General features: G+C 40.2%; 1 protein-coding gene across 1 annotated transcript in view; it reads left to right on the top strand.

The window, feature by feature from the left end:
- Positions 1 to 13,432, top strand: part of LRP2 (LDL receptor related protein 2) — a 220,105-nt gene that overhangs the window by 155,508 nt on the left and 51,165 nt on the right. Inside the window, exons 47-52 of the mRNA XM_073019794.1 lie at positions 164 to 295; positions 1,990 to 2,191; positions 5,848 to 6,143; positions 8,101 to 8,617; positions 11,786 to 11,938; positions 12,462 to 12,632. Of these exons, the coding sequence (XP_072875895.1) occupies positions 164 to 295; positions 1,990 to 2,191; positions 5,848 to 6,143; positions 8,101 to 8,617; positions 11,786 to 11,938; positions 12,462 to 12,632 (1,471 nt within the window). The remainder of the gene's footprint in view (positions 1 to 163; positions 296 to 1,989; positions 2,192 to 5,847; positions 6,144 to 8,100; positions 8,618 to 11,785; positions 11,939 to 12,461; positions 12,633 to 13,432) is intronic.

Genomic DNA, 13,432 nt, shown 5'->3' with positions numbered 1-13,432 from the left:
TTGGTCACTGGTACTAGTCTTATTGGAGGACTACCCTAGATGTATATAATAAAATAATGCTCTGGTTCAGGTTGTCTAGACAACCCATGCTCCAGCCAGCTTGTCTCCAGATTCCTGGACTGCAAACCACTCTTTTCACTGAGAATGCTATTGATCTTTTCAGGTCACCCTGAGCGAACCTGCCTCGCCGATGAGTTCAAGTGTGATCGGGGGAGGTGCATCCCAAGCGAATGGATCTGTGATGGTGATAATGACTGTGGGGATATGAGTGATGAGGATGAAAGGCACCAGTGTCGTAAGTGAAGCTGATTAATTCCTCTGCAGAGTCACATTCCAGGGAAACGCAGTAGAGTTGTTTTTCTGTGTTTGGAGAGTACGATCGAAGATTTCTATTTAATTGAATGGACACTGATAGAATGTTACCTTTGTTTCTCCATGCTGGGAGTGTTTGATATCATCCACTTAAATGCTTCAGAGTAATGAAAAATGACTTTATGTTTACTTTCTTTCTCTTACATTTGGCTAATGGACGTAACGTCCTACATTTCTAGGGCAAAAAAAAAAAAAAAAAAAAAAAAAAACCACAAATACTTGGTTGGCTACTTTATTTTTTATTTTTTGAGACAAGGTCTTACTCTGTTGCCCGGGCCAGAGTGCAGTGGCGGGATCATGGCTCAGTGCGGTCTCCACCTTCCAGGCTCAAGCGATCCTCCTACTTCAGCCTCTCAAGTAGTTGGGATCATAGGCCCACCACCATGCCTGGCTGATTTTTTATATTTTTTTGTAGAGATGAGGTCTCACTATATTGCCCAGGCTAGTCTCAAACTACTAGGCTCAAGCAATCCTCTTGCCTTGGCCTCCCAAAGTGCTGGGATTACAAGCGTGAGCCACTGCACCCAGTGGTTGGCCACTCTTAATAACAACCTTCACAGTATAACAATGGACTGCTTCTAGTTTCCTTCATCACCTTAAAGCCGTATGGAGGGAGGGGTGTTATGCCTCTTGAGTAGCAAATGGAACGTCATTTTCATTACCAACAGGGTATGGAAGTCTTAGCTGGTCCAAGAATTAATCAGAATGTCTTTCTGTGGTAGGGCAGTAGACTCAGTGACTCCCTGCTGCTTGCATCTGATGGCACCCTCCTGTGTTGTGACTGTGGGGGTGGGTCACAACTCCACATTTACTCTATCCACCCTATCCACTGACATGGGTGGTTGACAGCTGCACATACATGGATTGTGGCGTGTACATTTCTCCCAGCTGTCTTTACCAACATCTCCTTCTTTCTTTTGTTTCCTATTCACCCTCAATGAGACTGGATAACCCCTGTTCTTTTATTTTGTGGACACTAATGATTCAATGTCAGCATCTCATCTCTTTCCTCATAGCATCATGGTTTCTGACAACTCTGTTAACATATGCCTTTCCTCTCCACCCCAATACTGCTTGGGGTGGTAGCTATAATGTAGTTGAAAAAGCACCAAATTTGGAGGAGAAAGACCTAGGTTTGAAGCCCTAGCTCTTCACCTAGTTCTATGACTTTGAGACATCCAGTTAACCGTCTTGGGCTTTAGTTTTCTCATCTATACAACTGGTGCAAAATTACCTATCTCACATTGTGCTTGTGCGATTATACTTTGTAAACTAAAAAAAGTTACCAAAATATAAGGCATTCAGTGTCCAATTAACAAAATGGTAGTGGTTTTCTGAAGCCCTAAGGGAAAAAGTATGACCATTCTAATGTATTTTATGGAAAAATAAATGAGACGTTTTATTATATTGATTTCTTTGAAAAAGCCAAAGCAATTAAAATGGAACCTTTGGAGATATTTGTATTATGATCTATTATTATAGTAGCAATGTAATTTGTATACGTGTTTTCCTCCCATTTCCTTTCATCCTTAGAATGGTAAGTAACATTAAAGCAAAGAGAATTAACTGCTGCACTGAGCTCTCATGCTTGCTGATTCTTGCGTGCTTTGGTTTCAGAGAATCAAAACTGCTCGGATTCCGAGTTCCTCTGTGTGAATGACAGGCCTCCGGACAGGAGGTGCATTCCCCAGTCTTGGGTCTGTGATGGCGATGTGGATTGTACTGATGGCTACGATGAGAATCAGAATTGCACTAGGAGAACTTGCTCTGAAAATGAATTCACCTGTGGTTACGGACTGTGTATCCCAGAGATATTCAGGTGAATTGAGGATTCAAAAGTTACCCAGCAAGCCTCAAATGTCCATGGGGGCTGGGCTCACTTACCTATTAGGCACAGTGGCCACAGTGCCCAGGGCCCATGTTGCTTTTGGTGGCCTGTGAAAATGTTTGGATTCCTTTTAAAATCAAGAGGAAAAAAAAAACCTTTTCTATCAAAGAAAGTATTTTAATATATAATATTAACATATCTGGGTTTATACCAGTATGACTGCATTAAAATGAAAAGAAGTTAGATACTTAAATAAATTGTTAATATATAATATCATTAACAATTTAAAATTAAATACAATTTTTGATATTTTTATGGAGGAAGGAGCCCAAGAAGGCAAAAATGCCTAGGGCCTGTGAAAGACAGAATCTGGCCTTGCAAAGAGGGCCGGGGAGATTAGTGGAGAGGGCTTGAGATAAGAATTCTTTCTTGAAGCTGGTGACCTGCTTAATTTTCCACTTGGAGTAGAGGCATTGGTATTACAAGAATGGTTTCACTCTCCTTTCTCTGCTATAAGAAAAATAACAGCATAAGCATGGTGATAAATAGAGCTTGGCTCTTAGGCTCAGGGTCAAGGAGAAGCAGGTGGAGTGAACTGAGACAGTGTCTCCAACTCAGGATGCAGACATTGATTAATATCATGCAGGAGGGCTGGGAGGCCAGATTTTCTGATGCTGTTTTTGAGAGAAGTTGGAAATCTGGATTTTCATGTGAAATAGTCTGATTTTAAAGCTGGAAGCAAATTTTAAAATTCTTAAAACACTGTGTGGGTCAAACAGATTCGGCTCACAGCCTGCTGGTTTGGGGGACCACTCCTGCAATATTCCATTGTTTGACTTCTTACCTCTTTCTCCAAATGGGCCTCTTCAGACAGTTCATATACATTCTTAACGTCCCAACTTCTCGTCATCCTACTTAACAAATACTTGGATTATGGAAAGAAATGGAGAAGAAGAACAGTTTGTAAGTTTCAATCCTGATTGACTAGGAGAACAGTAAGAGCATTAGCAAAAGTAGGGGAGTCCAGAAAGGAGCTTGCTCAAGGTGGAAGGTGAGTTTGACACAGTAGGACTTCCTGAGGTGAAAGTATGTCTTAGGCATTCGGGCACAACTGGAGCCATGAAGAGGTACTGCTTGTGCCAAGGACTGTTGAGGGACACACAGGCACATTGAGAGCAACAGGAACGGCCAGTTTACAGCATGCGAAGGAAGATAATGGGAAAGATACACTAAGTAGTCACAAGATCAGAGCAGCAGAGTCGCAGGGGCCATTGAGTGGAGGGGCGGACAGGTGCTAATGTACAGTCCAGTGTGGTGTATGACTGTGTGTTTATTGTGGTGGTCCTGAGGAAGAAGGAGGAGGTGAAGGAGCAGGGACTTAGCAGTAATTTAACAAGTGGATAAATGCTATCAAGAAAATATACTCTGTGTGTGATTCATCCTCTGATGAGTGGACATTGCTGAGAGGTGGTAGTTTGTGAACTGACAATCCAAAGACATTCAAGAGATAGAGCTGTCTTCTTTTGTAGTGAAGCTGCAGTAGAATATGCTTTGTTTGTATTTAAGTAATATGGATGTAAAGTATAGATTTTTATTTTTTGCAGCTAAAGTGGATAATTCTTTGTCTATATTTTCTCCCTACTGCTCAAGAGTTTTGTTGTGTTGCACTTCTATAGTTTTTCTGAATTTGGTAAATAGCTAATAGCATTAGTCTTAGATGTAAATATGTTCTGAATACCTAGGCTTAGACTCTAGGCACAAGAACTGTAGCAGGTGTTGATTTTGATCAGACTCCAAGTTATCTCCTTTATTCCTCCCATTCTGAGCTTTCTGGGTTCTTCCTTTATCGTTACTATGACCTCACAGCACAGTAACATTTCCTCCCTCCCTTTCTTTCTTCTTCCCTTGTTCCTTCCTTCACTTTCTCTCCCTTTCTCTCTCTCTCTTTCTTTTTTTCTTGAGATTTCTGAATTTCCTTGGAAAGGGCTACAGTAGAAGAGAAAAAAAAATACTGTTTGTTTGAAAACCTGAGCTATCAGCTTTTAAATAAGTCCAAAATCTGTGTGTCTGGAGTAGCCTCCATTAGGTGTGCTGTTAGTGTGCATCTCCTTGCTTGCTTGGCAGAAAGTGTGCTCTCCATCTTGTACAGTGGGACAGGAGATCATTTTTCCTATTGACTTTTTTTTTTCTTGACTCATTACTGATGCTGCTGAAAAACATGGATGATAAGACTGAGGGACGACAATTTGGTGGTGAGCGAGAATACTGACTTGCAATAGTGTCTGAAAGCTTGGTGATTTGCTTGGTGACTTGTTTTTCCTCATACATTGGATCTAAATTAGAGAAAGGAAAGCACTGGTGTTTTCAAACCATTTGGAAAAGAGTTAAATAGCTCCCGGGAGACCAAATGGAGCCGAGCCAGTCTGCCTTGACCACAGCTTTCTTCACAATTACGTGCACACATTTTGCTGTAAATCATGTTGACAAGGCCCTGGGTTTATGGATGGCAGTGCTGGTTAGCAGGCCTGGTTATAGGTCAGTCGTAAAACTGACCACATTCACTGTTGTTGCCTTCACATCTCGTAATGCTCTATGTGCCACTCCTATGCTTTCTATGCTAAATTGTTCAAAACCATTAGCTTTGTTCATTCCTATCAAAGATTCCTTTATGCTTATGTGAGACCCCCTTTAGACATCATAACTTTTATGGGATCTTGGAGTAATCTGGAGAAGAAAGGCCAGTTTGGCTCACAGAACTTCAGGAAACTATATTGTTATAATGATGCCTGCATATGTTAGGTCCCGAGATAGCTTCTAATACTACAGCATGCCTTCTTCCTTTGCCAGTATGCCATACTAACCTACTAGCTTGCCTTCATTTACATCACCATGAAGACTCACATCTCATGATAGATGGCAGGAGTGTAATGAAAGATGGAAGGAACAGGACTAACAATGTAAACGTTATTCCAGTGGGAAGATATGTGTTCTTAGAGGACACACCCAATAATCTTATTTATAATACATAGCACTCACCTTATGAGTATCCACTTGGGTATGGGCACTTTTATCATGTGATTACCCAGTACATTGCCAGTACCCACTGGCTATCTCATTATCTGTTGAACATAGATAGTGCCAGTGTTCATAAGCTGTCTCATAGATCTGATGTACACCAAAATTATGAAAGTTGTATTTAATTAGTTTGTCAACTAAGGAGAAAATGAATACAATTATTAATAGCTATAGACCTCCTAATGGTCTATAGCTATTAAATGGTAGCATTTAATGGCAGCGTTTCTAATGGTAGCAGCCAGCCCCTGAGGAAGTTGTATGGAATACCAAATATTGGATTCTTCTGGAATTGGTGATTAGTGGGGTAGATGAAGATGTTGGGGGAAAGGGGACCAAGGACACTGGTGATCTTTTTTTTTTATTGTTATACTTTAAGTTCTAGGGTACATATGCACAACGTGCAGGTTTGTTACATATGTGTACATGTCCCATGTTGGTGGGACACTGGTGATGTTTTTAAAATGGTTGATCTGGCATTTAGGTAGATGGAGAAGGAAACAAAGCTCCAAGTGGGTAACAGTTGAGGTTTATTGTCAACCTCTCTAAAAGTGGTACTGGATCTCATGATACAGGTGTGACCGGCACAATGACTGTGGTGACTATAGTGATGAAAGGGGCTGCTTATACCAGACCTGCCAGCAGAATCAGTTTACCTGTCAGAATGGGCGCTGCATTAGTAAAACCTTCGTCTGTGATGATGATAATGACTGTGGCGATGGATCTGATGAGCTGATGCACCTGTGCCACACCCCAGAACCCACGTGTCCGCCTCATGAGTTCAAGTGTGACAATGGGCGCTGCATCGAGATGATGAAACTCTGCAACCACCTGGATGACTGTTTGGACAACAGCGATGAGAAAGGCTGTGGTGAGTACAACAGAGGATTTGGGGAAAGGATACAGGGGAGACTGAATATGGATTCTCAACCCCTTATGACTTAGACTTTCCAACCTGTCTTCTAACTACAAAGTTACCATAAAATCACTATTCCTGGTATAGCAAAAGGTACCAAGGTTTCTTGGTATATAAGATGGGGGACACACATTTTTTTGGACCAATTCTTTACTTAGTCATTAGAGAGAACAGAAGGTGGACAAATATTCAGGCCATCATTTAACATTGCCAAATAAGGTACTCGAGAATGAAGAGAACCGTTTTGATTCTCTTTGAATGCCTGTAATGACTTTTTGCTTGAAGCATCCCTCTGCTAGGACTCCTTGGCCTGTTCTTCATTTTTGTCTTCAGGTAATTGAATGGGAGAGTTTAATATCCCTCTCACCCCAACCACCGCAAGTAAAGCAGTTGAGAATCCATAACATGGGTATTTTTTGCTTAGCACCATCTTGAACTCCATAATATTGACAATTCAACCTGTTTGTGGTGTTTAATCCTGGTAATCATTGTTTCGTGTATGTTGGTATTGTCTCTGTAATAACAATTTAAATACTTTGAGAGAGAGACTATATCACTTCATTTATTTTGTTTTCTTTATTTCACTGGTTAATCGTCAGTACTCATTGAAAACATTTGCCTAATTGACCCGGAAGGATATAATGTAGTTTTTGTCCTTATATGAAAGATAAGATTTATATGAAATAACATTAAAATTAAATGCTAGACAGAAACTGCTGTGGAAATGTAGAGAAGAGAATATCTAGGCATAATATTTAAAAAAATCTGTGCAGCAAACCACCATGGCGTGTGTTTACCTGTTATAACAAACTTGCACATCCTGCACATGTACCCCTGAACTTAAAATAAAAGTTGAAGAAAAAAAATGAAAAAAATTTAAAAATCATCTAAAACTGGCTTTTGTTCTATTATAAGAAAAACTTCTACAAATTTCTACCAAAATTTCAAAAACAATTTAACAAGAAAAGCATGTGCTATATTATACATTTATACAAAAATCACATGGAAGTTTTAAATGTTTAGTCCTAATTCATATAGATTCCCATTGCATTTTAATTAATTTTGCCTTACCTAAACTGTAAGAATTAAATTCTCAATAGTATATAATTGAAATTAAAATTTTTAGTTTGAAGAGGAAGTGATCTCATTAGGTCTCTTCCAAACCTATGAAACATTCACTCTTACAACTAGAAGGAGTCCTAGTGATCTTCTGTACCCTCTTCTCTTTGCAGATAATAAGACTGTAGCCCATAGACAGGAAATAAATTGTTTGGGGGGTGCACAGTAAACTAATGGCAGAGCTTGGTCTGATATTTGGATCATGGATTTTGCAGTGCATGAAGTTTTAATCTATTGCTCCTTGATGAATAGAGAACTAATAAGAACATGCGCTCCTCCCTCTGTAGATCATTTTTGGGTGAGGTTGCCCACGTGTTACAGGACCAGCCAGAGGGACGTGTAGTGTTGTGTTGCACCTAGTGTTGAGCTGATACCATCTCATGAGAGGCAAATGTGTATATCTCTTTGTGGTTCTGTGTTCAGTGATGTCACACTGGAAGCCTGAGCTTGACCATGGTGTGAGCAGTCACACTGGAAGATGCTACAAATCAGAGCATTTAGAAAATTTTCCCTGAGCCCTGTTTGACCAGCACACTGGCCAGCTTCTTTTCTTCTCCTCTTCTTTCTCATTTCTCCTGTATTAGTTGTTTAAACTGCTGATGAAGGCGTAAGTTGGTGAGGAAGTTGAAAAATGTGACTTTTCAATAATCCACGGTATTTGGAAGTCTCTGTTGTCTGTCTTAGCATGGTTCATTAAGAATTGGCACTATTTAGTAGAATGTTGACTTTGAACCATTATAGTGAGTTGGTTGTTGATATTTTAGGATCTCTAAGAATTGCCTTTTACCTACAGGCGTTAATGAATGCCATGACCCTTCAATCAGTGGCTGCGATCACAACTGCACAGACACCTTAACCAGTTTCTATTGTTCCTGTCGTCCTGGTTACAAGCTTATGTCTGACAAGCGGACTTGTGTTGATATTGATGAATGCACAGAGACGCCTTTTGTCTGTAGCCAGAAGTGTGAGAATGTAATAGGCTCCTACATCTGTAAGTGTGCCCCAGGCTACCTCCGAGAACCAGATGGAAAGACCTGCCGGCAAAACAGTAACATCGAACCCTATCTCATTTTTAGCAACCGTTACTATTTGAGAAATCTAACTATAGATGGCTATTTTTACTCCCTCATCTTGGAAGGACTGGGCAATGCTGTGGCATTAGATTTTGACCGAGTAGAAAAGAGATTGTACTGGATTGATACACAGAGGCAAGTCATTGAGAGAATGTTTCTGAATAAGACAAACAAGGAGACAATCATAAACCACAGACTACCAGCTGCAGAAAGTCTGGCTGTAGAGTGGGTTTCCAGGTAAGAAAACACTGATGAGCTTTTTAAAAGTTAAAAATTAAAAAAAAAAAATTCTAACCATGTTTTCATGTTGATAGGAAATTAATTTTTCAACTTGGGTTAATATGCAGATACATTCAATGTTTCTGCAGGTTTATTTTCTGCTTTGTATCTGATACTCAAATGAGAGATACAGAAGAGAATATCTAATTATTTTAAAATTTATAGTATCATTTTTATGGAAAGAGGAATTGCAAGGGAAGAGAATTCACTGTTGCTGGCCATTCACTTAACTGGAGATGATATAAAGGGACAATTCATGCATTCACCGGTGCATTCACAGTTGTCACTTCCTGAGTCCCTCCCACATGCCCAGTGTGATGACAAGCAGCAGGGGTTTTGAGGGGAACAAGGCAGACATGGCTCTTGCTCTCCTGAAGTGCATAGGCTTGCTTACGATACTAGTCATTGGCCGGGAGCAGTGACTCACGCCTGTAATCCCAGAACTTTTGGAGGCTGAGGTGAGAGGATCGCTTGAGCCCAGGAATTCAAGACCAGCCTGGGCAATATGGCAAAATCTGTCTCTATGAAAAATGAAAAAATTAGCGAGGCATGGTGGTGTATGTCTGTAATCCCAGCTACTCATGAGGCTGAGGTAGGAGGATCCCTTAAGCCCAGGAGATGGAGGTTGCAGAGACCGAGAACATGCCATGGCACTCCAGCCTGAGTGACAGAGTGAGACCCTGTCTCAAAAAACAAAACAAAACAAAATGAAACAAAAAAAACCAACCAATGCTAGTCATTCCCAGCATGGGCTGGTCATGAGAACTGGAGAATGGCTAACACGAGACTCTTGTTTTGAGATTGCCCTTCTGGAAACTGACAGGCTTTAAGGCAGGCCGGTGGTATTTTAACTAAACTACCAGATCAACCACACTTCTTAACATTTCTATTGAATATCAAATCTATCAGATTCTTGGCAGTGTAAACTAATTGGCCTTGTGGTCAATAGACATCAATCTGTAGGCACTTATGCTATAAAGATTCTTGTTGCAGTCAACCTAGACCTCCAGAAGACTCTTCCCCGCATCCTCCTATTTGACCCCCTTAAGGGTAAAGATCCTAAAGTGGGTGGGGAGAGTTGGCTTCCCAGCTCTCCCTGACCAGTAGCTGGCCTGACATAGGTGCTGAGTGCTTGCTGAATAATGAATGAAACATTGACTAAGCATTCCTATTGTATGTATCAGTTCCTGTTTCACATATCCTACATGTCAAAAAGTATAGTGATTAATGATTTCCAGGAACAGAACTGAACATGGTACTGTTCTTGTCACCATCCTTTGTTCCAGTGCAGATAAAACAATATTTGGACTATAAGATATCGTCATTCAGCCCTCTCTCTCGGAAACTGCTAGAATGATATTTCTCTTGGATACTTTCCTCTCTATTGAGGTGTGTTCTTGATCAGAAGAGAATTAAATGTATGTGAGGAAGATGGGCAAGAAAGTCTGGGTGAGGGTAGGGTAAACTTTTCTTAAAAGTCCAGGAGGGTACACAACCAGGATCAATGTTCCTGAAAACACAAAGGCAGAATGGAGCTCAGTTATGTTTACTTTGGTAGGGGGCAGTTCTGAGATACTAGCTACACTGAAATTAGCAACAATTTTTCTTCTTCAATATTAGTAAAGATTTCTGCTGTCAACACTAGGGTGTTTGGTTTCCAAAGCACTTACGTTTGATATAACTTTTTAAACCACCATTATGTACATTGGAAGATACTGTTGGCTCTCAGTTATCTTAATTTTTCCAGCAGTGGATATGGAATATCTTCTCCATGTTTTCTTGAGAAGAATCTGTTCACAGGGTGACTTTTGACTGTGGAATAAAGAGAAATTAATGGGAAAACAGTAAGCTCAACAGAGTAGAGTGCCCTGTGGGGTAGCCAGTCTACCAGGACTTGAATGGTAATAGCAACAGGAATAATAATACAACAAGAATAATAATAGCAACTCCTTCTAAGCCTGTTGTGATCTGAAATAATGTAATGTTTTAAAAAGTCCCTGGTCTAAGACCTGGCATTTAGCAAGTGTTCAATAGTTAGCTACTATTATTGTCACTGTTGTTAGTGTCTAGTGATGGAATCCAAGGTTGTAGCCATCTCATTCATCAGGATTTAGTCATTTACCCAAGTGTATTAACTGGAAAGACTTGTACATGTATGGATACTCATTCCTTCTTGCTCAAGCCTGAAGCGATGCTACTATCCTAACTATTCAGATACCCAGCATGAATGGATAAGGGCGTACTTATTGCAAAGAGGCATTCAGGTCTTTTGGAAGGGAAATCATTCTCCTTCTGGTTGGAATTGGTTATCAAATCCTAAATGACCTTCTCATTATAGGGACATTTAACCCTTTGGAAGGTTATGGATACTATAAGACTCTGATGAAAACCGTGGGCCCCTTTAGAAAGTACACAGATCCCCAAAGCTGGCTTCTCTGATTCTGGGTAAAGACCTTGGGTTAAGAACACTTACTTATAAGAAAAATAAATTTTATTGAATAAAAATGTATTTATAACAGAAATACCCTTGTGGTAGCAGTTTCTAATAGATCCTAATATGTTTCTAAAGCTTCTTAGGTTTGATTAAGTAAAACGTGTCACAGGTTAAGAAACTCATTTTGACAGCCTGCCTGACAGAGGCAGGGATGTCTCTTTATCCTAAGGGTGTCATAATCTTTATCTTAAGGATGTCATAATTCAGAGTTTCTCTTTGCAGTTTCAGTGACACACTTAGACAAGTCTGTTTCCTTGACTCCACCATTTAAACTGTAATTCATGATACTCACCTCTGCTTCCCTCTTCTGCTAAGACTTTGCATTGCCTGGAGAGGGTGCCTTATGCTGCATGAGGAAAGTAAAACCAGCCCCGTCGAATGAGGTGTGTCCCCAGTATTTTCTACATGACACCACCTTAAAGTGGGAATTATTGCACACAGTCTTGCACCCTTTGTTGCCTCACTGCAGGAAGACCAACCTCCTATTTTCCCCTGCCCTCATTTGCCTGAAGAAAGGTGACTTCTAACAACTGTCTGTGATTTTCAGGTAGCTTGATTAGGAAACTGGGTGGCTAAATATGTCCCATTTCACAAAGTGACTGTATTGGTTAACTCCTGGCTCTCCACTTTAGAAAGCTCTACTGGTTGGATGCCCGCCTGGATGGCCTCTTTGTCTCTGACCTCAATGGTAGACACCGCCGCATGCTGGCCCAGCACTGTGTGGATGCCAACAACACCTTCTGCTTTGATAATCCGAGAGGACTTGCCCTTCACCCTCAATATGGGTATTGTCTCCCTGCAATCCTGGGCTTTTCTTTCACCTCCTTATTCCGCCTCTGTTACCAAAAAGGCTGTTCATATAGCTATCTCAAGGCCAATGTCTTGCTGGGGTTTGTCTTCTGCTTTTCCTACTTGGTAAATCGTTTAGTGTAATGAGTAGAAGCATGGCTTCTTCAAATCACCATCATCAGCTGTTCTGTTTTCTTTGCCTTGACACACTTTTGCACTTTTTGAGTCATGTATTTTGGCTGCGTGCAAAGAAAATTGTGGTTTCAGAAAACCGATTTCTTTACTGGACTCTCCATGTCAAAGCCACTGAAATCCAGTTAATTGTGTTTATTTGTGAACATTTTCTGTACATTGTCCCCTTCCTTTTTCTTTTTTAGATTATTTGCTGTTAGCTCTCTTTCCTTTCTGAGGGGCTCTACAGAATGCAGACTCCATTTCTCTAAATGGAGAAAAGGTGTGTATTTTGGCTACTGACTTCTTTTGGCATCAGGGACTGACCTTTTGTGTTTGCCCTGACAGGTACATCTACTGGGCAGACTGGGGTCACCGCGCATACATTGGGAGAGTAGGCATGGATGGAACCAACAAGTCTGTGATTATCTCCACCAAGTTAGAGTGGCCTAATGGCATCACCATTGATTACACCAATGATCTACTCTACTGGGCAGATGCCCACTTGGGTTACATAGAGTACGTACATAGAAAAGCATAAAACAATTGTGTGACTGTTTATTTCAAACATCAGAGCTTGTGATTCCAGTCTATTAGTCCCGTCTATTGTCTAACTCACCTGTTTGTTGGAAGCCATTGGGAGGAAGTCACACTTCTAGCTAAAACTGCTGAGCTCTATGGGGTGGTGCAGTAAAAAGAGGGTGAACTTTTAAATCATATGGATCAGGGTTTATGACCTGGTGTTTTCACTTCTTATTGTTTTGTTTGTTTTTTTTCATCTAGAAAACGGAGCTAATAATCTCTCCCCATGGTAGTCAGCTCAGTGTGCAACTCATCTTAATTTTTTTATCTCTTTACTTTGCTCTCCCCTATGAAATATATGATTAATTTTAGTATTCAAGGAAAGGAAAAGAATAAAAGGATTTGGAAAACTTTCCCTAAAATACTTTGGCACATTTATGGTTAAGTGCAATGCAGTATTTTAGGTAACAGTAGAGTCTATTAACATTAATCCAATATGATAAGGCATTTACATCTTTCTGGTAATAGGATAATTTTTTTAAGTGTGTTAAATATACTGTTCAATAAAAATACTCATTGTAAAAAAGATGATGCGCATTATTAATCAACAGTTAATCAAGAATACCCATACTGAAGGTTTAGTTTGAATTTTGCTAGTTATGGCCTAGTTGGACCATAGTAATGTCTTCTGCATAAGCATTTATGGATAGCAATCCAGGAACAGCCTGTTGCATTCAAAAGCATGGAAATGCCATTCATTCAGTAGAGCTATTTCAAAGTTTTTAATTTAATTTTAT

This window comes from Chlorocebus sabaeus, chromosome 10 (assembly GCF_047675955.1).
Source record: "Chlorocebus sabaeus isolate Y175 chromosome 10, mChlSab1.0.hap1, whole genome shotgun sequence".
Lineage (NCBI taxonomy): Eukaryota > Metazoa > Chordata > Mammalia > Primates > Cercopithecidae > Chlorocebus > Chlorocebus sabaeus.
Note: the sequence above shows the minus strand (reverse complement) of the source record. Positions and strands in the feature narration are given on the sequence as shown.